The sequence below is a fragment of the Bufo bufo genome, chromosome 1 (genome assembly GCF_905171765.1).
Source record: "Bufo bufo chromosome 1, aBufBuf1.1, whole genome shotgun sequence".
Taxonomy (NCBI): Eukaryota; Metazoa; Chordata; class Amphibia; order Anura; family Bufonidae; genus Bufo; species Bufo bufo.
Genome location: NC_053389.1, coordinates 444,200,029 through 444,222,244, shown reverse-complemented (window position 1 = coordinate 444,222,244; position 22,216 = coordinate 444,200,029). Strand labels below are relative to the sequence as shown.

At 46.2% G+C, this 22,216-nt stretch overlaps 1 protein-coding gene across 2 annotated transcripts; it reads left to right on the top strand.

Moving 5' to 3' along the window:
* Positions 1–280: 280 nt before the first annotated feature.
* NFYB (nuclear transcription factor Y subunit beta) lies at positions 281–21,570 on the top strand. 2 transcript variants are annotated; one of them, XM_040415711.1, is made up of 7 exons: positions 281–466; positions 13,527–13,620; positions 15,880–16,013; positions 18,548–18,745; positions 19,110–19,191; positions 20,710–20,789; positions 21,127–21,569. In XM_040415711.1, exons 2-7 carry the CDS (start codon positions 13,527–13,529, stop codon positions 21,157–21,159), a joined length of 621 nt encoding a protein of 206 aa, XP_040271645.1. In that variant the 5' UTR covers positions 281–466; the 3' UTR covers positions 21,160–21,569. The 2 variants fall into 2 exon arrangements, with proteins under 2 accessions (XP_040271645.1, XP_040271646.1); XM_040415712.1 differs by having other exon boundaries at positions 336–466; positions 20,713–20,789; positions 21,127–21,570.
* The last annotated feature ends 646 nt before the right edge of the window (positions 21,571–22,216 follow it).

Genomic DNA, 22,216 nt, shown 5'->3' with positions numbered 1-22,216 from the left:
ATATATGCATATATTTATACCGTAACATAGTGGAGCATGTATTTGGATAGCGGAGGGGGAAGGTGTTAAAAACGTAACAGCCGCTAGGCCTCTGCGGAGGGAGGTGAACGCGCTATTTAGAAGAGCGCGGGATAGAGGGAAGTGCTGACGTGGTGTCAGGGCGTAATGACAGCGGGAGTAGAAGCGGACATATCGGAACAGCCTAGCGGCGGGAGGAACAGTCAGGTCCAGAAAGAGCCGCGGCTGGCGACGTTGTAGTGGGCGGATAGTGTTGGCGTCTGCGCAGTGACTGTCGCGGAGGGGGTGTAGCCCACTCTCTGGAACAGCAGCCCTGGCTTGTGAGAGGAGGGAGGGGAGGACGGGTCCCGGAAGCGCCGCTCCGCGCTGGGACTGGCTCCTTCGCAGCCATTTTCTGTCCAACCAAACAGCCGATTCGTGCAGGGAGCCAACCAGGGCCGCACTGGAGGTTTGTGCCTGGCTTCGGCCAATGATCGCTAACCGATTCTCCCTGTAGCTCAAATGAAATGTCCGGAGTCGGCAGTGTGTGTGCCGCCCGCCTTCCAGAGTGCCCGAGTTATTGGGGAGGCGGCGGGAATGTGCGGCCGAGCCGGACGCGTCTGCCTTTGTCAGCCCGTGCCGCTCCTGTCCGCCCTGTTGTGTGTGAGGGAAGGACGCCGGCTGCTGCCCGCAGCTCGCGGGGCGGACATGGTGGAGGATGAGAGCACATCCACGGCCGCGCTGCAGCCTCCATTGTCTCCGGGTCGGGCAGGTCCCGGGCTCCGGTCCCCGGAGGCTGCGGTGTGAGGCGGGAGACAGGCTCCATTCTGTGGATGCGGTGTAGAAAATGGCTTTCCCTGAGCAATTAGCATATCTTACCTGGGAACAATGACAGCTGCATGAATGACATAGCCTGTGACCATACTACATGTGCCCGGGGGACATGCTACATGTGACCGGGGGACATACTGCAGGTAACCCCGCGTGCGTGATGCGGGGCTGCAGGTAACCCCGCGTGCGTGATGCGGGGCTGCAGGTAACCCCGCGTGCGTGATGCGGGGCTGCAGGTAACCCCGCGTGCGTGATGCGGGGCTGCAGGTAACCCCGCGTGCGTGATGCGGGGCTGCAGGTAACCCCGCGTGCGTGATGCGGGGCTGCAGGTAACCCCGCGTGCGTGATGCGGGGCTGCAGGTAACCCCGCGTGCGTGATGCGGGGCTGCAGGTAACCCCGCGTGCGTGATGCGGGGCTGCAGGTAACCCCGCGTGCGTGATGCGGGGCTGCAGGTAACCCCGCGTGCGTGATGCGGGGCTGCAGGTAACCCCGCGTGCGTGATGCGGGGCTGCACGTAACCCCGCGTGCATAAAACGCGGAGGCCTCCGGGTAAGGCTACTTTCACACCCGCGTTAGGTGCGGATCCATCTTGTATCTGCACAGACTGATCCGCACCGATAATGCAAACGCTGGTTTCCGTTCAGAACGGATCCGTTTTGACTTACACTGAAAGTCAATGGGAGGCAGATCCGTTTTCAGTTGCACCATATTGTGTCAGTGAAAACGGATCCGTCCCCATTGACTTACATTGTAAGTCAGGACGGATCAGTTTGGCTCCGCATTGTCAGGCGGACATCAAAACGCTGCAAGCAGGACTTTTGTCTCCGCTCCAAAATCATCTTCTGAGCGGAAACCTATCGGACCCCATTATAGTCTATGGGGGTCTATGAGGTCCGTAGGCTCCGCTCGGCTCAGTTATGTGCAGAATCCGTCCTTTTCCGTTCTCCTGCTCCAATAACGGAGCAGGAGAACGGAAAGGCTGAACGCTTATGTGATGTGTTTATTAACCAAAAGGCATAATTACAGAACACAACCTTTTCGACTTTCCTGAGTCTTTTTCAAGTGAAACATTGCATTCTGTAATGATGCCTTTTCCTACTAATAGGATGTACCTACAGTATTTAGGTAACGTAGTGCTGCTCTACTGTGAACCATTATTTTCCAGCACTGCCTTATCTCACTTGGGCATGGAGTTCACGAGGGCTTCGTAGGTTGCCACTAGAAACCTCTTCCACTCCTCCATGATGACATCATAGACCTGGTGGATGTTGGGGACCTTGCGTTCCTCCATCTTCCATTTGAGGATGCCCCACAGATGCTCAATAGGGTTTAGGTCTGGAGACATGCTTGGACAGTCCAGCACTTTTAGGCCGAGTTCACACGAACGTGTGTGACCCGTGCCTGTGCTGCGGGCCGCAATGCACGATCGCCGGCCGTAGGTCAGCCGCATCGGATCGGCCGTTCCGCTAAAAGATAGGACTTGTTCTATCTTTTAGCGGAACGGAAGTACGGGACGTAACCCCACGGAGGCCTCCGTAGTGCTTCCGAGGGGTCCCGTCCCGTGCGGCCGTTCCGCGATTCCGGATTTGCGGACCCATTGAAGTGAATGGGTCCGCATCCGTGATGCGGAATTCACACGGAACTGTGGCCGTGTATTGCGGGCCGCAATACGGCCACAGATCACACACGTTCGTGTGAACTTAGCCTTATCCTCAGGTTCTTTAGCAAGGCAGTCGTCATCTTGGAGTTGTGTTTGGGGTCGTTATCATGTTGAAATACTGCCCTGTGGCCCAGTTTCCGAAGGGAGGGGATCATACTCTGCCTCAGTATATCACAGTACATGTTGGCATTCATGGTTCCCTCAATGTAGCTCCCCACAGCCGGCAGCACTCATGCAGCCCCAAACCATGATATCCCACCACCATGCATGCCTGTAGACCACTTGTCTTTGTGCTCCTCACCTGGTCGCCGCAACACACTCTTGAAACCATCTGAACCAAATAAGTTTATCTTGGTCTCATCAGACCATAGGACATGGTTCCAGTAATCCATGTCCTTAGTCTGCTTGTCTTCAGCAAACTGTTTGCGGGCTTTCTTGTGCATCATCTTTAGAAGAGGCTTCCTTCTGGGACGACAGCCATGCAGACCAATTTGATGCAGTGTGCGGCGTATGCTCTGAGCACTGACAGGCTGACCCCCTCCACCCCTTTAACCTCTGCAGCAATGCTGGCAGCACTCATACAACCTCTGGATATGATACAACTTCTTTGGTCGATCATAGCAAGGCCTGTTCTGAGTGGAACCTGTCTTGCTAAACCACTGTATGAGCTTGGCCATCATGCTGCATCTCAGTTGTTGCCAATCTTCTTATAGCATAGGCCATCTTTATGTAGAGCAACAATAATTTTTTTCAGATCTTCAGAGAGTCATTTGCCACGAGATGCCATATTGAACGTCCAGTGACCAGTGTGAGAGAGCGTGAGATAACACCAGATTTAACACACCAGCTCCCCATTTATACCTGAGACCTTGTAACACTAACAAGTCACATGATATCGGGGAGGAAAATGGCTAATTGGGCACAATTTGACCATTTTCACTTAGGGGTGCACTCACTTTTGTTGCCAGCAGTTTAGACATTGATGGTTGTGTGTTGAGTTATTTTGAAGGCACACCAAATTCACACTGTTATACAAGCTGTACACTGACTACTTTACATTGTATCAAACTGTCATATCTTCAGTGTTGTCCTATGAAAAGATATAATAAAATATTTACAAAAATGTGAGGGGTGTACTCACTTTTGTGAGATAATGTATGTACCTTAGAAAAAAATAATTTTTTTTTCCAGTAAGCACTTGACTGGGAGAACGAAGTCAATTTTACTGCATAGGAAACGGCGTATAAACATACATCTCATGCAATATTAACCACCTCCGGACCGCCTAACGCAGATTCGCGTTCCGGAGGTGGCAGCCCTGCGCGCAGTCACGCATCTACGCGTCATCTCGCGAGACGCGAGATTTCCTGTGAACGCGCGCACAGGATCGGAAGGTAAGCGAGTGGATCTCCAGCCTGCCAGCGGCGATCGTTCGCTGGCAGGCTGGAGATGTGTTTTTTTTTTTTTAACCCCTAACAGGTATATTAGACGCTGTTTTGATAACAGCGTCTAATATACCTGCTACCTGGTCCTCTGGTGGTCCCCTTTGTTTGGATTGACCACCAGAGGACACAGGCAGCTCAGTAATATGTTGCACCACTACACTACACCCCCCCCCCTCCCTGTCACTTATTAACCCCTTATTCACCCTTGATCACCCCTGATCACCCCATATAGACTCCCTGATCACCCCCCTGTCATTGATCACCCCCCTGTCATTGATCACCCCTCTGTAAGGCTCCATTCAGTCATTTTTTTGGCCCAAGTTAGCAGAAATTATTATTTTTTTTCTTACAAAGTCTTATATTCCACTAACTTGTGTCAAAAAATAAAATCTCACATGAACTCACCATACCCCTCACGGAATCCAAATGCGTAAAAATTTTTAGACATTTATATTCCAGACTTCTTCTCACGCTTTAGGGCCCCTAGAATGCCAGGGCAGTATAAATACCCCACATGTGACCCCATTTCGGAAAGAAGACACCCCCAGGTATTCCGTGAGGGGCATATTGAGTCCATGAAAGATTGAAATTTTTGTCCCAAGTTAGCGGAAAGGGAGACTTTGTGAGAAAAAAATAAATAAAATCAATTTCCGCTAACTTGTGCCAAAAAAAAAAAAATTCTTATGAACTCGCCATGCCCCTCATTGAATACCTTGGGGTGTCTTCTTTCCAAAATGGGGTCACATGTGGGGTATTTATACTGCCCTGGCATTCTAGGGGCCCTAAAGCGTGAGAAGAAGTCTGGGATCCAAATGTCTAAAAATGCCCTCATAAAAGGAATGTGGGCCCCTTTGCGCATCTAGGCTGCAAAAAAGTGTCACACATCTGGTATCTCCGTACTCAGGAGAAGTTGGGGAATGTGTTTTGGGGTGTCATTTTACATATACCCATGCTGGGTGAGAGAAATATCTTGGCAAAAGACAACTTTTCCCATTTTTTTATACAAAGTTGACATTTGACCAAGATATTTATCTCACCCAGCATGGGTATATGTAAAATGACACCCCAAAACACATTCCCCAACTTCTCCTGAGTACGGCGATACCACATGTGTGGCACTTTTTTGCAGCCTAGGTGGGCAAAGGGGCCCACATTCCAAAGAGCACCTTTCGGATTTCACAGGTCATTTACCTACTTACCACACATTAGGGACCCTGGAAAATGCCAGGGCAGTATAACTACCCCACAAGTGACCCCATTTTGGAAAGAAGACACCCCAAGGTATTCCGTGAGGGGCATGGCGAGTTCCTAGAATTTTTTATTTTTTGTCACAAGTTAGTGGAAAATGATGATTTTTTTTTTTTTTTTTTTTTTCCTTACAAAGTCTCATATTCCACTAACTTGTGACAAAAAATAAAAACTTCCATGAACTCGCTATGCCCATCAGCGAATACCTTGGGGTGTCTTCTTTCCAAAATGGGGTCACTTGTGGTGTAGTTATACTGCCCTGGCATTCTAGGGGCCCAAATGTGTGGTAAGGAGTTTGAAATCAAATTCTGTAAAAAATGACCGGTGAAATCCGAAAGGTGCTCTTTGGAATGTGGGCCCCTTTGCCCACCTAGGCTGCAAAAAAGTGTCACACATCTGGTATCTCCGTATTCAGGAGAAGTTGGGGAATGTGTTTTGGGGTGTCATTTTACATATACCCATGCTGGGTGAGAGAAATATCTTGGCAAAAGACAACTTTTCCCATTTTTTTATACAAAGTTGGCATTTGACCAAGATATTTATCTCACCCAGCATGGGTATATGTAAAATGACACCCCAAAACACATTCCCCAACTTCTCCTGAGTACGGCGATACCACATGTGTGGCACTTTTTTGCAGCCTAGGTGGGCAAAGGGGCCCACATTCCAAAGAGCACCTTTCGGATTTCACAGGTCATTTACCTACTTACCACACATTAGGGACCCTGGAAAATGCCAGGGCAGTATAACTACCCCACAAGTGACCCCATTTTGGAAAGAAGACACCCCAAGGTATTCCGTGAGGGGCATGGCGAGTTCCTAGAATTTTTTATTTTTTGTCACAAGTTAGTGGAATATGAGACTTTGTAAGAAAAAAAAAGAAAAAATCATCATTTTCCGCTAACTTGTGACAAAAAATAAAAAGTTCTATGAACTCACTATGCCCATCAGCGAATACCTTAGGGTGTCTACTTTCCGAAATGGGGTCATTTGTGGGGTGTTTGTACTGTCTGGCCATTGTAGAACCTCAGGAAACATGACAGGTGCTCAGAAAGTCAGAGCTGCTTCAAAAAGCGGAAATTCACATTTTTGTACCATAGTTTGTAAACGCTATAACTTTTACCCAAACCATTTTTTTTTTTTACACAAACATTTTTTTTTTTATCAAAGACATGTAGAACAATAAATTTAGAGCAAAATTTATATATGGATGTCGTTTTTTTTGCAAAATTTTACAACTGAAAGTGAAAAATGTCATTTTTTTGCAATAAAATCGTTAAATTTCGATTAATAACAAAAAAGTAAAAATGTCAGCAGCAATGAAATACCACCAAATGAAAGCTCTATTAGTGAGAAGAAAAGGAGGTAAAATTCATTTGGGTGGTAAGTTGCGTGACCGAGCAATAAACGGTGAAAGTAGTGTAGGTCAGAAGTGTAAAAAGTGGCCTGGTCTTTCAGGGTGTTTAAGCCATAGGGGCTGAGGTGGTTAAAGGGAACCTGTCACCTGGATTTTGGGTATAGATCTGAGGACATCGGTTGCTAGATCGCCGCTAGCACATCCGCAATATCCAGTCCCCATAGCTCTGTGTGCTTTTATTGTGTAAAAAACTGATTTGATACATATGCAAATTAACCTGAGTTGAGTCCTGTCACTGACTTATCTCAGGTTAATTTGCATATGTATCAAATCGTTTTTTTGCACAATAAAAGCACACAGAGCTATGGGGATTGGATATTGCGGATGTGCTAGCGATGTCGTCAGCTCTATACACAAAATCCTGGTGACAGGTTCCCTTTAAAGCTGACCTGCAGCAGTGAAGAAAAATGGCTGGGTTGTTATGGAAACCTGGTGTAAAGCTGTGTGTGTATGTGGAGACTAAAGACCTGCGACCTTCTATTGGCTGATAAGGGACATGTGACCGTGTGTATGGCAGTTGGGATATGAAGAGAAAGACCTGCAGGCTTGTAATGGCTAATGTAGGTCATGTGATGTGCCATATTAGCATTTTTTGGGAATATCTCAGGAACGGTATGTCCTAGAGAGCTGTGACCCCCACAAGATTTCTTTCCAAGTATCAAGGGATGTGTGTACCAAGTTTCGTTGAAATCGATGGTTGCATTTGAGTGATCGCGGAACATTCATACTGTGGGGATTTACTCTGGTAGACAGGTTTAGCGGACACAGTTTAGAGGCAAGAAACCAGGTTGTAATTTAAACTTCAGTGTTTTATTCACAAACGGCGACACATAGTCTTGGTGCTTGTTCACACACAGCAAAAGCAAAACAATGTTCACCTGGAATCCTAGGTGTCGGTTCACACCTAGCTGAATGCTCAGCCACAAAATAGTTCACTGGCAGGCTTCCAGGCGGCCTGCACGCCTGTTTGCAGTCTTCAGCCTAGAGGGCTTCACTGTCAGATGGAGGAAAATCCACCCCACCTGACAGTGCTGACTGCTTTTATAAGCCTGCCTAGACACAGCCTGGAACGTGGGGAGTAGCCACCCACCCAGCACTTTGGCTTCTCCCAGTAAGAACCTTCCCGGATCAGCTTTACAGCCATACTAAACAGCTGAAGTGTCAGACTGCAATCTGCAATAATGACACTTCAGGAAAAAAACGTCTCTTACCTCATCGAGGATAGGAACCTCGGTAACACATACCGACCATCAATGAAGGCCCCTTGTTCCTTCCTACATACCTCCCCCCTTTTTTCAACCTTGAGGGGGTGGACACACATTAAACAGTGTACCCGGGACAGGGCATCTGCGTTTCCTAGTAACCGGCCTGCCCTGTGTTCCATCAAAAATTTTGCAAAGATAGAAACCACCGGGTGACCCGGTCATTTCTGTCCTTGGCCTGGCTCAACCTATTGAGGGGAGTGGATGGTCACCAGACAAAACTTTTTCCCCAACAAATAATAGCGGAGAGAATAGAGTGCCCACTTGATAGCCAGGCTCTCTCTCTCCACTATACCTGGTCTCGGCCGGGGAGACAATGGGATGCTCCTCCCCGTTGACTTCCTGAGACAGTACAGCACCGAGACCCACCTAGGAGGCATCGGTCTGTACTATAAACTCCCTTTTGAAGTCCGGCATCACCAAAATCGGGGACCCACACAGGGCCGACTTCAAAGCGGAGAAAGCCTTTTCCGCCTGCTCATTCCTGTGGACCGTCACTGACTTTAAACCCTTCAAAAGGCCTGTCAATGGTGCAACCATTGTGGCAAAGTGGGGGACAAACCTCATATAGTATCCCACCATTCCCAGGAATGACTTTACTTGCCGAGTAGTGACAGGTCTGGGCCAACTCCAAATTGCCTCAATTTTGTTCACCTGAGGTTTGATAACTCCGCGCCCAATTACATACCCTAGGTACTTGGTCTCTTCTAACCATATTGCTCACTTTTTTGGGTTAGCGGTTAAGCCAGCCTCCTTAAGGGAGTCCACTCCAGCCTGTACTTTAGTTAGGTGACTTTCCCAGTCAGTACTGTGGATAACAATATCATCCAGGTACGCCGAAGCGTACCGACGATGTGGACTGAGTACAATGTCCATTAGCCTTTGAAACGTGGCGGGAGCGCCATGTAGACCAAAGGGTAATACCTTGTACTGATACAGCCCTTCTGGTGTGATGAAAGATGTTTTCTCCTTGGCAGCCTTTGTCAAGGGTACCTGCCAGTACCCTTTGGTGAGGTCCAAAACAGAAAAAATACCGGGCTTGGCCTAATTTCTTAATAAGCTCATCCACTCGAGGCATGGGATATGCGTCAAACTTGGAAAGCTCATTAAGTTTGCGGAAGTCGTTACAGAATTGTAACGTCCCTTCCGGCTTGGGTATTAAGACTATTGGACTGGCCCATTCACTTTTTGACTCCTCGATGACACCCAGCTGGTAACATCAGCTGCACTTCTTCCGAGATGGCTTGTTGCCGCGACTCAGGTGCCCGGTATGGTTTCAATCGGATTCTGGCCTGAGGCTCAGTGACAGTCATGATAGAAGTGCGTCCAGGGAGATCCGAATTCCCTGGCCTCCTGAGTCTGTTTAGAGGAAAGGTCAGCGATCTTTACTGTGGCAACTGCTTCCCTCATATCAGGCCGTGGGACTGGAAACTCTACCCCCAGAAAACCCGTCCGGGGGCTGTTGTCCGTACTGGTCTCCCTATCTTTCCACGGTTTCACCTGCTCCGTCTTTCTCCGCCCGGGCTGGAGTACCTTGTAGGTTACCTCCCCAACGTTTTCGAGCACTTCGTAGGGACCCTGTCACCGAGCCAGGAACTTACTGTCCACCGTCAGCACCAGAACCAAAATCCAATCTCCCGGCTAAAATTCCGAACCCGAGCCTGGTGATTATAGACCCTACTCTGTGCTGCCTCCATATGTTCCTTAACCAGCGGCAATACTGTCTCCATCCGCTCTTGCATCCGAGTGTCATACTCAATCACACTTTTATCCGGTGTGGGTTGTTGTTCCCATGCCTCGGGTGATAGACGGACATCCGTAGTAGTTTACGAAGTTCCCTCATGACTTTTGACATAAAAGGTCGGTCAGAATCTCTCTCGGTAGGCCCACTTGGGAAAACATCTCCCCTAACTTTTTGGCTATGAGTGTAGCCCCCTTCCCCTGCAGTGGCGGCCACCCCTACTGCTGGCCCTTCGGTCTCAGGTTCCTGGGGTTCTGGTTTTCCCCCTGAGCAATGCCATGCTATTGGGGTTGCTCCTGGCCCATGGGTATCGGTGGCTCTCGCCTCCGGCCACAGTGATGGGAAACCGGGGAAGTCTCTCCCAATTATTAGTTCATAATGTACCTTTTGTGGCAACAGCCACCTCATGAGTGCAACTGCCGGCCATCGTGGATAGAGACACCAGGCCGGTGGGATAGTCCTTTAAGTCTCCATGGATGCACACAACGCCGACTTTTCAGCCAGTATACTCGGCGGGCCGCACCAGGGCAGCTCTTACCAGGGACACCAGGCTCCCTGAGTCCAGCAGCGCCACTGCCAGGGTATCTCCCACTTGCACCTGGCACAGGTGACTATTGTCTCGGTGGTATCGGTTGCACACAGCCTCTTGGCATACATCGAGAGCCGGTAGCCATAGTTAGTGTCCATGGGTTCCCCCCGATGGGGACAGTCTGCCCTTATGTGACCAAGCTCTTGACACCGCCAACAGACCACCGGAGCTGGATCTGCAGGGAGTACATCCCGAGCGGGCCTTGCTGGCACCAGCCGCCTGGTTGAGGGTGGAGATTTCCGGGGTTTAACTGGCCCCCTCCCAACAGAACCCCCCCATATAAATTTCTGGTGGCTTCATAGCGCTCCACCAGGTCGACCATCTCTAGGGCATTACCAGGAAACACCTGTCCGATTCAGTGCTGGAGAGGGTACAGCAAAGCCCTCCAGAAGACATCAGCCAACAGACGGTCCAGCATAGCAGTGGGACTCAGTACTTCAGGCTGCAGCCATTTTTGCAACCGATGTAGCAGATCATAATACTGCGGTCTGGCGGTTTCAGCCGAGTTAAATTCCCACTGATGCACCCGCTGGGCCTGGACCAGTACATTCACCCCCAGTCTGGCAAGAATATCACCCATTAAGTAGGCCGATTGACCATCTGGTAAGTCGAAAAACACCTGCTGGGGTCCAGATGCCAGGAACGGAGCGACTACCTCAGCCCATTGGTCTCGGGGTAACTTCTCCCTCACAGCCACCTTTTTGAATACCGCCAGATAGGTCTCGATGTCGTCCAGGGGGGTTATCTTGGGGATCGCCGCACGGACAGCTTTCCGGGCATCGTGGACGTTATGGGACGCTCCTGCCGCTTGTAACGCCATCACATGTTGTAATAGCAGCTGGTTGGTTTCCTGCTGCTGCTTGTTAGCCTCCCGCCGGAAAAAAAAACTAACTTTTTGGCCTTCAGGCCAGCCTCACTGTGTGTGCCCACATCTTCCACCAATTGTGGGGATTTGCTCTGGTAGACAACTTTAGCGGACGCAGTATAGAGGAAACAGGAACCAGGTTGTAAATTAAACTTTAGTGTTTTATTCACATTCAGCAACACATGAGTCTTGGTGCTTGTTCACACAGAGCAAAAACAAAACAATGTTCACCTGGAATCCTAGGTGTTGGTCAGCAGTGCTGACTGCTTTTATAAGCCTGCCAAGACACGTCCTGGATTGTGGGAAGTAGCCACCCACCCAGCACTTTGGCTACTCCCAGTAAGAGCTGTCCCGGATCAGCTTTACAGCCATACTAAACAGCTGAAGTGTCAGACTGCAATCTGCAATAATGACACTTCAGGGAAAAAACGTCTCTTACCTCACCGAGGCCAGGAACCGTACCGACCATCGGCCCCTTGTTCCTTCCTACAATACATATATACGTCCTTCTATATATAGATATATAGATTTTATATGTAAAATGGGGAAAGGTGGTGATTTATGCTTTAATATTTAGTTTTTTTTGTAAAAAAACAAACAAAAAACTTCCCCCTTAGGGGCTAGAACCTGGGATGTTTTAACCCCTTGTCCTATTCACCCTAACAGAGCTCTATTAGGGTGAATAGAACTTTACACTGTCCCTGCTGCCCTGGGCTTTGTGCACATGGCAGCCAGGGCTTTAGTAGTGTCCTGGCTGCCATGGTAACCGATCGGAGCCTCAGGATTACACTGCTGGGGCTCCGATCAGAAGCTGCCACTGCCACTAATGATTTAATACTGTGGGATGTTGGGGTGGGGGAGGGGGCACTACTCCACCAATGTTTTTAATCCATTAATACAAATACAGGAGGCGGGTGCCGGCTGCAGAATCACATAGCCGGCACCCAACTTCTATGATAGGGAGCAGTGATCAGCGGCAGGTAACGCCGCAGGTGCGGCACATAGAGGTCGCGAGATTCTGCAGCCGGCACCCGCCTCCTCTATTTGTATTAATAGATTACTTATCTTCATTGGTGGTGCAGTCCCTCCCTTCCTCCGCCCCTCTCTCTCCTCATTGGTTGCATCAGCGGCACAGGGGGGAAGGGAGTGAGAGAGAGACTCCTTCTCCCCTGTGCTGCTGAGAGCAGCGCGCACCATGTTCTGTTGTACTAGGCTGTGCAGTAGCGCAGCCTAGTATCGGTAAATGGCAAATCCCGGTATCTAATTGATACCAATACAAAAGTATTGATTGGGTATCGATATTGCACCAGGTATTCGATACCTGGTGCCAGGTTCCCTTTAATCCCTTACAGACCGTCTAACGTAACTATACATCGGTGGTCAGGTATTTAAAGAAAGGGGATATTAATTTATATATTTTTTAACACTTTTTTTTTTTTAACACTTTTTTTAATAGCTCCCCTAGGGAACTTGAACAAACAATCATTAGATTGCTTCTCTCATAGACCCAAGTGCATTAGCATTGGTGTCTATAAAAATTCTACTCTGTTCCTGTGGAGCTCTGCCACAGGCAGGGTTTTCATAGAAACCTATGTGCGACAGCCTTGGATCATTCAGGAGGACCGAGGCTGCCGCACACAACATCCAGCTCTCTCAGTCCTCACTAGGGGGAGCCAGTGCACTGCTCAAATCACCATATGAGGGCTTATTTTTTGCGGGAGAAGACAAGATGCATTTTTAATAACCATTTAATTTACCATGTCTTGTATTGGAAAACAGGGAAAAAGTTCTTTGTGGGGTAAAGCTGGAAAAAAAAAAGAAGAAAAATACAACCAAGGTTTATTTGGGTTTTGATATTAGGGTGTTTACTGTGAGCGAAAAATGACATGATGTCCTTATTCTGTAGGTCAATACTATTAAGTAGATACAAAATTTGTTGTTATTTTGTTTTATTACAGTTAAAGGGGTTGTGTCACTTCAGTAAATAGCAATTCAATAATGTATTGTGATTGTCCATATTGCCTCCTTTGCTGGCTGGATTCATTTTTCCATCACATTATACACTGCTCGTTTCCATGGTTACGACCACCCTGCGATCCATCAATGGTGGTCGTATTGCACACTATATTAAAAAAACACTGGCCTGTGCGAGCTCCCACGGTCCTGGCCACCAGACAGGCTGGTACTTTCTCCTACAGTGTACAAGCACGACCATCGCTGATGGATTGCATGCAGAATCTAAGACCTTTGGAAAAGAAAGGGTCTCTTGGATCTCTGATGATTAGCTTTCTTCCACAGAACATTATTCCAATAATTGAATAGTTAAAGGGGTTCTCCGGGGCTTTACCTAGATTCTGCCTGTTAGGCTACTTTCACACCTGCGTTCGGGTGTTCGCTCGTGAGCTCATTATTAAAGGGGTGTGTGCAGTATGACATAGCAGTGGTCTCATTGTTCCATTTCCACTTTCAGATGGATGGTGATAACTCTACAACAGACACGTCCCAGTTAGGAATTTCTGCTGATTACATTGGTGGAAGCCACTATGTAATACAGCCCCATGACGGTAAGTCTACCTTTGGGACCTCCAGAGGGCATTTCAGGCCTGCAAGAGACAGTCCTCATCACAAGAAAAATATGACATGTTCTATTTTTTGCAATTCCGAGGCACGGACTGAAATCCCAACGAAGCTCTTTGTAGTGCTTCCATGAGCTTCTGATCCGTATCTTGAGATGTGGAGCCATTCAAGACAATGGGCACATGGTCATGGGGCACACATGCTTGTGTGCATGAGCCCTCAGTTTAGAATTGTTAGAGGGTTCATGTGCTTCAAGAAGATGTTAAAGGCACGGTCCTACAAGGACAAACCCATCATTTGCAGTAGATCCCCACAGGCTGTTGTCACAGAAGGTTTTTGGGTGCAGTTGTTTTACAGCATTTTCGTCTAAGTCTATGGGAAATATTGTGTAGTACAAATAGAGAGGAGGTGATTACAGGGGGGTATGCCATTAAAAACAGTCTGGGCTCGTACACACTATTTGGCGAAAAATACCTAAATAAGCCGCAAAAGAAATGCGTTGCGTCAAAAACTGTGGTGTGTCTTTGCTTGACATTACTTCTACAGGAACATAGTGACATAAAGCTGTCAGTATGATAATGTATACATAAGGTCAAGCAGAGACACATAGCATTAGAAATCAGTATAATGCTTTGCAAGTCCAGAACGAAGGATCACGCTCACACGCGGAGTGTGATTCCCACAATGGACACGCTCATGTGAAAGAGCCCTTAGCGCAGGGTTGGGGAACCTTTTTGCTGAGGGCCATTTGAATATTTGTAACATCGTTCGTGGGCCATACAAAATTCCAGCACGCTATCTTCTAAGGGATAACTGAAATGCGTGAGAGTTAATGCACTTTTACACTTTAAGGAATACATTTTTGCAGCTGCTTGCAGGACGAATAGCAGTTTTATGTTTATAATATACCAGACTGGTTTGGCACTAACTAGGGATAAGCGAATCGACTTCGGACGAAACATCCAAAATCGATTCGCATAAAACTTTGTTCTAATACTGTACGGAGCAGGAGCCTCCGTACAGTATTAAAATGTATTGGCTCCGATGAGCCGAAGTTATTTGTACTGTAAGAAAAACATTTCCTGAACTCTGGCTCGGTTCCAAGGTACCAATTGGAACTGAACCAGAGTTCGGGAAATGTTTTTATTTTTTTTTACAGTACAAATTAATTTATGAAGTAATTATGTGAAGTCTCGTGAGACTTCACGAAGCAATAACTTCGGCTCATCGGAGCCAATACATTCTAATACTGTACGGAGTTCCTGCTCCGTACAGTATTATATAAAAGAAATTAATCACCAGTCCGCAACAATGCTGTGCGGCAGGTCCGAAAAGTGTTGTGGGGTCAGTCACGTTTTAAACAGGTAAAAATATAGAGTTCGGACCACGCATATCATCAAGGCCAGTATGCAAAAATTGTTTGCATACTGGCCTTGATGATATGCGCGGTCCGAACTCTATATTTTTATCCGTACAGTACTAGAATGAAGTTTTATGCGAATCAACTTCGGATGTTTCATCCGAAGTCTATTCGCTCATCCCTAGCACTAACAGACAGAAATTGCGCTTCGAGGGAAAAAAATAACCCAGCGCGCAGTATTCTTGCAGCACAAAATGGCGCCTGCACTATATATTTAGTTCTTTATTTGGCATTAATGGCAGCCAAGCTCATCCCAGAGGGGTTCGCCCAGCTTCCATGACCCCTTTTAAAGGAATATTCCGGTACATTTTCAGCACAGAGTTGGCCATTGCAGACCATCATGTTCATTTTTTAAATGATGGTCAGTCAAAATGCCCATTTCGGGGAACTTTTATCAGGTGTATGGGTAGCTTTAGGCCTTATTCACACACCATGTGACAGACAGTTCTATAACGATCACAGTCTATGGGTGTATTCACACATCATTTTTATTTTATTTTTTTACGGACCGTGAATCCCGCTGATTTTCAGAAAGGCATCTGGGAGAAACAGACCGTTTTTTCCATTTTTAACAGCTGTTTTTGTCATCACTGTTGTGTGAATATAGCCTTACAGTACGGTTATCAGAGCTGTGATGTGTAACACATATCTGCGTGTCCTTCACATGACCAGGATAGATTTATATCCACTGGAAGAAATCAGCAGAGATCTATGAGGAGTTTATATAAAATCTATATAGGAAAATTTAGATTTTTTTTTTTTCTTTGTGCACTGAAACTGTAATACCAATTCATAACTTGACATGTACGTGTTTTACTTGTTTCAGGAGACACGGAAGACAGTTTAAATGATCCAGATGACACAAATGGCTCAAAAGAAAGTTTCAGAGAGCAAGATATTTACCTTCCAATTGCCAATGTGGCAAGAATAATGAAAAACGCCATCCCACAGACAGGAAAAGTAATGTCTACAGATTCCACTTTTTCTTACCTACCGTACAGTCTCATTTTACCCCTTCAGTCAATACTATGCTTCTGGCAGAAGAGGTGCGAAGATATTTAGCCTTGTTTTCTGTGAGAATCTACCAGAGAAGACTATTTCCATTTCAGTTAGCCATTTTTTTTTTTTTTATTTCTTGCAGGTTCATGAAATAATTCTAGAACGCGGTCTCTTTCTGCTTACAACTTGCAGACGGTAGACTTGTACTTTGCCATGACAGTTTCTAGGAAGTACTTCAAGACTGGAGATGAGCAGAACATTTTGTGGATGTGATCGTCCATAGTATAGAAATAGCAAATCCATAATAACAGCCTCATCTGTAATCCTAACCTGCCTTTTTTTCAGTTATAGCTCCAGTGTATTGGTGGTTTTCCCAGTTGTAGCACCAGTGTATTGGTGGTTTTCCCAGTTGTAGCACCAGTGTATTGGTGGTTTTCCCAGTTGTAGCACCCGTGTATTGGTGGTTTTCCCAGTTGTAGCACCCGTGTATTGGTGGTTTTCCCAGTTGTAGCACCCGTGTATTGGTGGTTTTCCCAGTTGTAGCACCCGTGTATTGGTGGTTTTCCCAGTTGTAGCACCCGTGTATTGGTGGTTTTCCCAGTTGTAGCACCCGTGTATTGGTGGTTTTCCCAGTTGTAGCACCCGTGTATTGGTGGTTTTCCCAGTTGTAGCACCCGTCTATTGGTGGTTTTCCCAGTTGTAGCACCCGTCTATTGGTGGTGGTTTTGGTGGGCTGGCAATTTTCCATAAGCCTTCAGAACTTTTATATTGAATGTCCATATATTTGTGTTTGTGTGTGTGTGTGTGTGTGTGTGTGTGTGTGTGTGTGTATATATGTGTATGTGTGTGTATATATGTGTATGTGTGTGTGTGTGTGTGTGTGTATATATATATATATATATAAATATAAATATATATAAAGGAAAGACACCGCAGCACATCCGTTGGTGAAAAATAGTGGATCTTTATTCACCCTTGCGACGTTTCAGTCCACTTACTGTAATAAAGATCCACTATTTTTCACCAACGGATGTGCTGCGGTGTCTTTCCTTGTTTTATATCGTACACCTTGGTAAGGTGTTCACACCGCTGGCACCCATCGGTTTGTTACTAGGTGTGCTGCCCTGATTCTACAAAGTGTATGTATATATATATATATATATATATATATATATATTATATTACACTTATCACAATAAGGTATGAATATGGCATTACAGTAGTGTTCTGTATATTAGAGGTTCCCTGGAAAACCAACATAGTGTGGGGGATGGGGTGGGGACAGTTTTAGAAAGTGAAAGAACCAAGCCTAGCCCGGCAGTGGTGAATGCCAGAATGTCATCTGTTTCTGGTACCCACGCTGTGACATAAGTGATGACCTGATGCCGTATCCAACAGGTTAGGGGCCCGAGAACCTCTTGTTTGTTGGAATGCATTGGTTGGTTAAGGTTTCATTCAGACTAGCACATTGGGGAAATTTATGAAGCCTTGTACGTATGTCAATTTCCTAAGGCAAAAATTTGCGTCTTTCAGTGATTTTACTCTGTTCTCACCCCTTGAGGACAGTGAGCATGGTTTGCTAGGCAAGTAGGTGTAACCAGATGTAAAAATTGTGACATTTTCAAGCAGTCGCTAAAAATGTTGCGGTTTTGTTATAAGTCCACAATAGGGGTGTAAAAACTGGAGCAACACCTCTAGACATTTAAAGATGCACCAAATTTATCAAATAACGTTTGATATTTGTATTTGGTACAAATTATGGCAATACGATTCAAGCAAAACTGACTTCAAAAATTTACCTTGTGATAAATCCCAGCCATTGTTTCCATTTACAGTGTAACCATGACAGTTTTACTGAATATCAATGGACCTTTAATGGAGTTTGGCAGGCTTCCTTCGAGGTTTTGATACAAGTTTCTTACTGGAATCCTTGATAGAAAACCCATAACCATTGTGACTAGAACACAGTTACAGTTAAAGGGGTTCTGCAGTTTTTTTTAAACTGATGATCTATTTTCTGGATAGATAATCAGCATCTGATCGGCGGGGGTCCGACACCCGGGACCCCTGCCGATCAGCTGTTTAACGCAGGTCCAGTGACGTCACTACTAGTATCAATGGCCTGGGCGTGGCTAAGTTCTGTTCACTTGAATGGAGCTTAGCCCCGCCCAGGCCAGTGATACTAGTCGTGACGTCACTGGGCCAGCGGTAAACAGCGAGAAGGCCACGGCACAACTGCCAGCACCGCTGCCTTCTCAAACAGCTGATCAGCGGGGGTGTCGGACCCCCGCTGATCAGATGCTGATGATCCATCCAGAGGATAGATTATCAGTTTAAAAAATCTGCAGACCCCCTTTAAAGGGGTTGCCGGACCATAACAGCTTATCACCTATGGTGATAATTGTAAAGAATTATTTTAAGGAAATGGTCTATTTAAATAAAAAAAATAGAATTGTTTCGACTTAACCATTTTCCCCTTTCTTTTTTTTCCTTAGATAGCGAAAGATGCCAAGGAGTGTGTGCAAGAATGTGTGAGTGAGTTCATTAGCTTTATAACGTCTGAAGCAAGTGAGCGGTGTCATCAAGAGAAGCGGAAGACCATCAATGGGGAAGACATTCTCTTTGCCATGTCAACCTTAGGATTTGATAGCTATGTGGAACCATTAAAGTTGTACCTTCAGAAATTCAGAGAGGTTGGTACTTCCCCTGTGGGGGTGAAAGCTCTGTTCACTTTCTGTAAAATTTAGTGTAACTGAAACTGGAGGCTTGTATGTCTGCCCTGTTAATGAATAGGAACAGGTGGTACTCGCCGCTGATGTAATGTGTCAGGCATGCAGATTGCTGGCAGCGCACATTGCTGATACCATGACAAAATATGATCCACACTTTTGTGATGTGTATTACACTTAAAATGTATGGGAAGTGAAAAAATATACTAATGATGCGTCAAATATGTATTTAAAAAAACACATCAAAATGCAGGTGGAAATGGGAAATGTCAGGCTTTCCAGCCCCCGCTGTGCACACTGGTTGACCATATATTTTTTGTTTTAAAAGGCAATGAAAGGTGAAAAGGGCATTGGAGGAACTGTTACGACAGCAGATGGCCTTGGGGAGGAGCTCACAGAAGAAGCCTTTAGTAAGTACATGTGCAGTTAATATAGACTTTTAATGTGTAACGTACAGCATTAGGATTGCTGGCTGGACCTCCAGTCCTCACATTGAACAATATATTCATTATGCATTCAAAGCTACCCGACATCTAGGTATAATTGAGGAGTGGAGTAGCCGCCCACTTGAGATTTAGGACCCTTGTCCCAGAAGTCAATAAGGTGTGCTGCTTATGTGTAGCCTAGTGCATTAGAAGTTAGGCTACTTTCACACTAGCGGCAGGACGGATCCGACAGACTGTTCACCCTGTCGGATCCGTCCTGCCGCTATTTTGCCGTGCCGCCGCTCCGTCCCCATTGACTATAATGGGGACGGGGGCGGAGCTCCGGCGCAGCACGGCAGTGCATGGCGAGAGGCCGCCGGACTAAAAAGTCGGACATGCAGTACTTTGTTTTTAGTCCGGCGGCCTTTTGCCTTGCTGCGCTGGAGCTCCGCCCCCGTCCCCATTATAGTCAATGGGGACGGAGTGGCAGTCCGGCGAAAGAGCAGCAGGACAGATCCGACAGGGTGAACAGCCTGTCGGATCCGTCCTGCCGCTAGTGTGAAAGTACCCTTAGGGTCGGGGTAAAGGTAAGGCAAGGCTTTTTTTTTTTTTTTTTTTTTTTTTTTAAATATACACACCCCAACCCTTGGGGGTTTATCTAAGGTTGTCTCAATTTAGCCACTATCCCCCATTTGTTTCTCTATAATAAGAGCCCCTGATGAACCCCAGGATAAGAGACCCCGGACTACCATTGTACCATTATCTGCTTCTGGTAGTGACCCCAATAACTGAACTGCGCATGCACCAGCAATATTGAGTTCAGTTATTAAAGCCACTGCCCGAAGCAGGTAACAAAAGGTGCAGGCTTACACATAAGGCGTCAGGCACGCGGCCAGACCCGTATTGCAGCATGCAAACAGCAGGTTCACAATATACGGGCCCCAGCCGTTTGTGCACCGCATCACTGATGTGGAAGGTGCGGTGCAGAATGGAGGCACGTAACCACTCTGGAGTGCTTCCATGTGTTTTCCGTCTGTGCCTCTGCACCGCAAAAAAAAAAATGTATGTGTTCTATTTTTTTGCTGTGCAGACGGATCACAGACCCATTCAAGTTGAATGGGACTGGATCCGTCTGTGGCAGCCGTGCCGATGGTGCCCGTGCATTTGGGAACGCAAATTGCGGTCCCCACTGCATGCAACGGCCATGTGCATGAGGCCTAAGGGAGATATTTGCATGTGCAAGATTTCCAGTGGACTCATGATGATGTTGTCGAGGCTGGGCAGAGGAGGAGCAGGACTCCTTTCTGATAGGTATCTGTGCCGGAGCCCGGCCATAAGTACAGCCCCTTGAGCTCTCTTCACTTAATTAGCATATTTATAAAGATTTGTTTTTCAGGGGCAAACATTGTTTCGCACACAGTTATATTTATAGAAGACCCACACTGCCATCCAGACGGCCCTGGTTGGAAACAGACTCCCTTTAACGTCATTTGTGTTTTACAGCAGGTCAGTTACCAGCAGGCCTAATAACTACAGATGGACAGCAGCAAAATGTTATGGTTTACACGACCTCTTATCAACAGGTATGTTTGAGAAGCATTTCGATTTCCCTTTGTACTTTCGTAACTGGGTTTATGTTATGGAAACAAATTGTATAGGATTTGATAACTGATCAGAACTTGATAATAGGATACCATTCGTTTCAATCGATAAAGCAGTCCATACTCTTTGCATAAGTAAAAATATGAGTGATTTAATATTGTACAGTGGTGCTACGTTGCATTTAATGTATATCAAGGGTGTCGCATTCGGACATGATGCAACGCGACGGTTGCAAAAAAATCCATCCAAGTTGGATTTTTTGAGACACCATTGTTGCCATACCCTTATACTTAATTTTTATTTATTTTTTATCCACAGATATCTGGCGTTCAGCAGATCCAGTTCTCCTGATTTTAAGTTGCCTGTACTAGCTGCAAACAAGAGTCAGGAAGAAAGCTATACATATTTGAATGCTCTATTGAATTGTATTGGAGTGAGAGTTTTTTCCCCTTTTGGTTCTGTTTTTTTTTTTTTTTTTTTTTCATTTTTATTTAATTTTTGTATATTGAGTTGCTGTAATGTAGAGTCCTTGGACATGTGATATAGGGTGATTAAACACCACCTTTTGTGGTTTTGTTTTCCCCCCTTCATAGAGTTTTAAGTATTTGGATTTTAAACCATTTAGCGTTGAGTTTTTGTACAAGAGTTCTTCTGACTCCTGTATGCATTGTAAATTAATGATTTATTACTGTCTGAGATTTGTAGGCAGTTTCTTATTTTCATATTGAATCATGTAACTTCTTTTGTAAATCAAATAAAGAAAATTAAATAACTTGTGACGTGTGATTTCTTCCAGAAAGCCACTGGTTTCACTAAATACAGCTCATTCCTACTTAAAGGTGTATTTATTTTATGTTATATAGTTCTCTATTATAAGTTGTCAGCTTCTTAGTTTTGGGTTACTGTATGGCTTGGTACTTAAAGTGGTTGTCCAGGATCTTGATACTGATGGCCTCAGGCTATCATACAATGTTCAGTGGATAGAGATGGTAACTGTAGTGCTGCCTTCATTCACTTATGGGAGCAGCTCTGTAGTGAACAGCTCTGTCCACTACACAATGGCCGGAGCTGTGTAGTTCCAGTGCTGGAGATACAATGAAATAGCTGATTGGCAAAAGTACCTCTACTAATCTGATATTGATCACCTATCCTGAGGATGGGCTATCAAAATCCTCTTAGACAACTCCTTTAAAGGGATTCTGTCGCCTCGTATAACACAAATTCAGATTTTAAACCAGTCATGCTCCACAGCTTACTGAGGGCTGCGCCAGTGCGATTTGCTGGAGACTGAGGGCAGGAGCTTTATCGTCGTCACTGGGCATGCGCCGAGCCCAGTGACGTCCGATGCTCACGCGAGACTTCGCTCGGCCATCAGGGAGGGGGAGGAGAGGGATGAGACGCTGTGGGC

Coding starts and splice junctions, on each gene's coding strand:
- NFYB (XM_040415711.1), top strand. CDS start 13,527: ATGGATGGTGATAACTCTACAACAGACACGTCCCAGTTAGGAATTTCT. Junction 16,014..18,547: donor CCATCCCACAGACAGGAAAA/GTAATGTCTACA, acceptor TTTTTTCCTTAG/ATAGCGAAAGATGCCAAGGA. Junction 18,746..19,109: donor ACCTTCAGAAATTCAGAGAG/GTTGGTACTTCC, acceptor TTGTTTTAAAAG/GCAATGAAAGGTGAAAAGGG.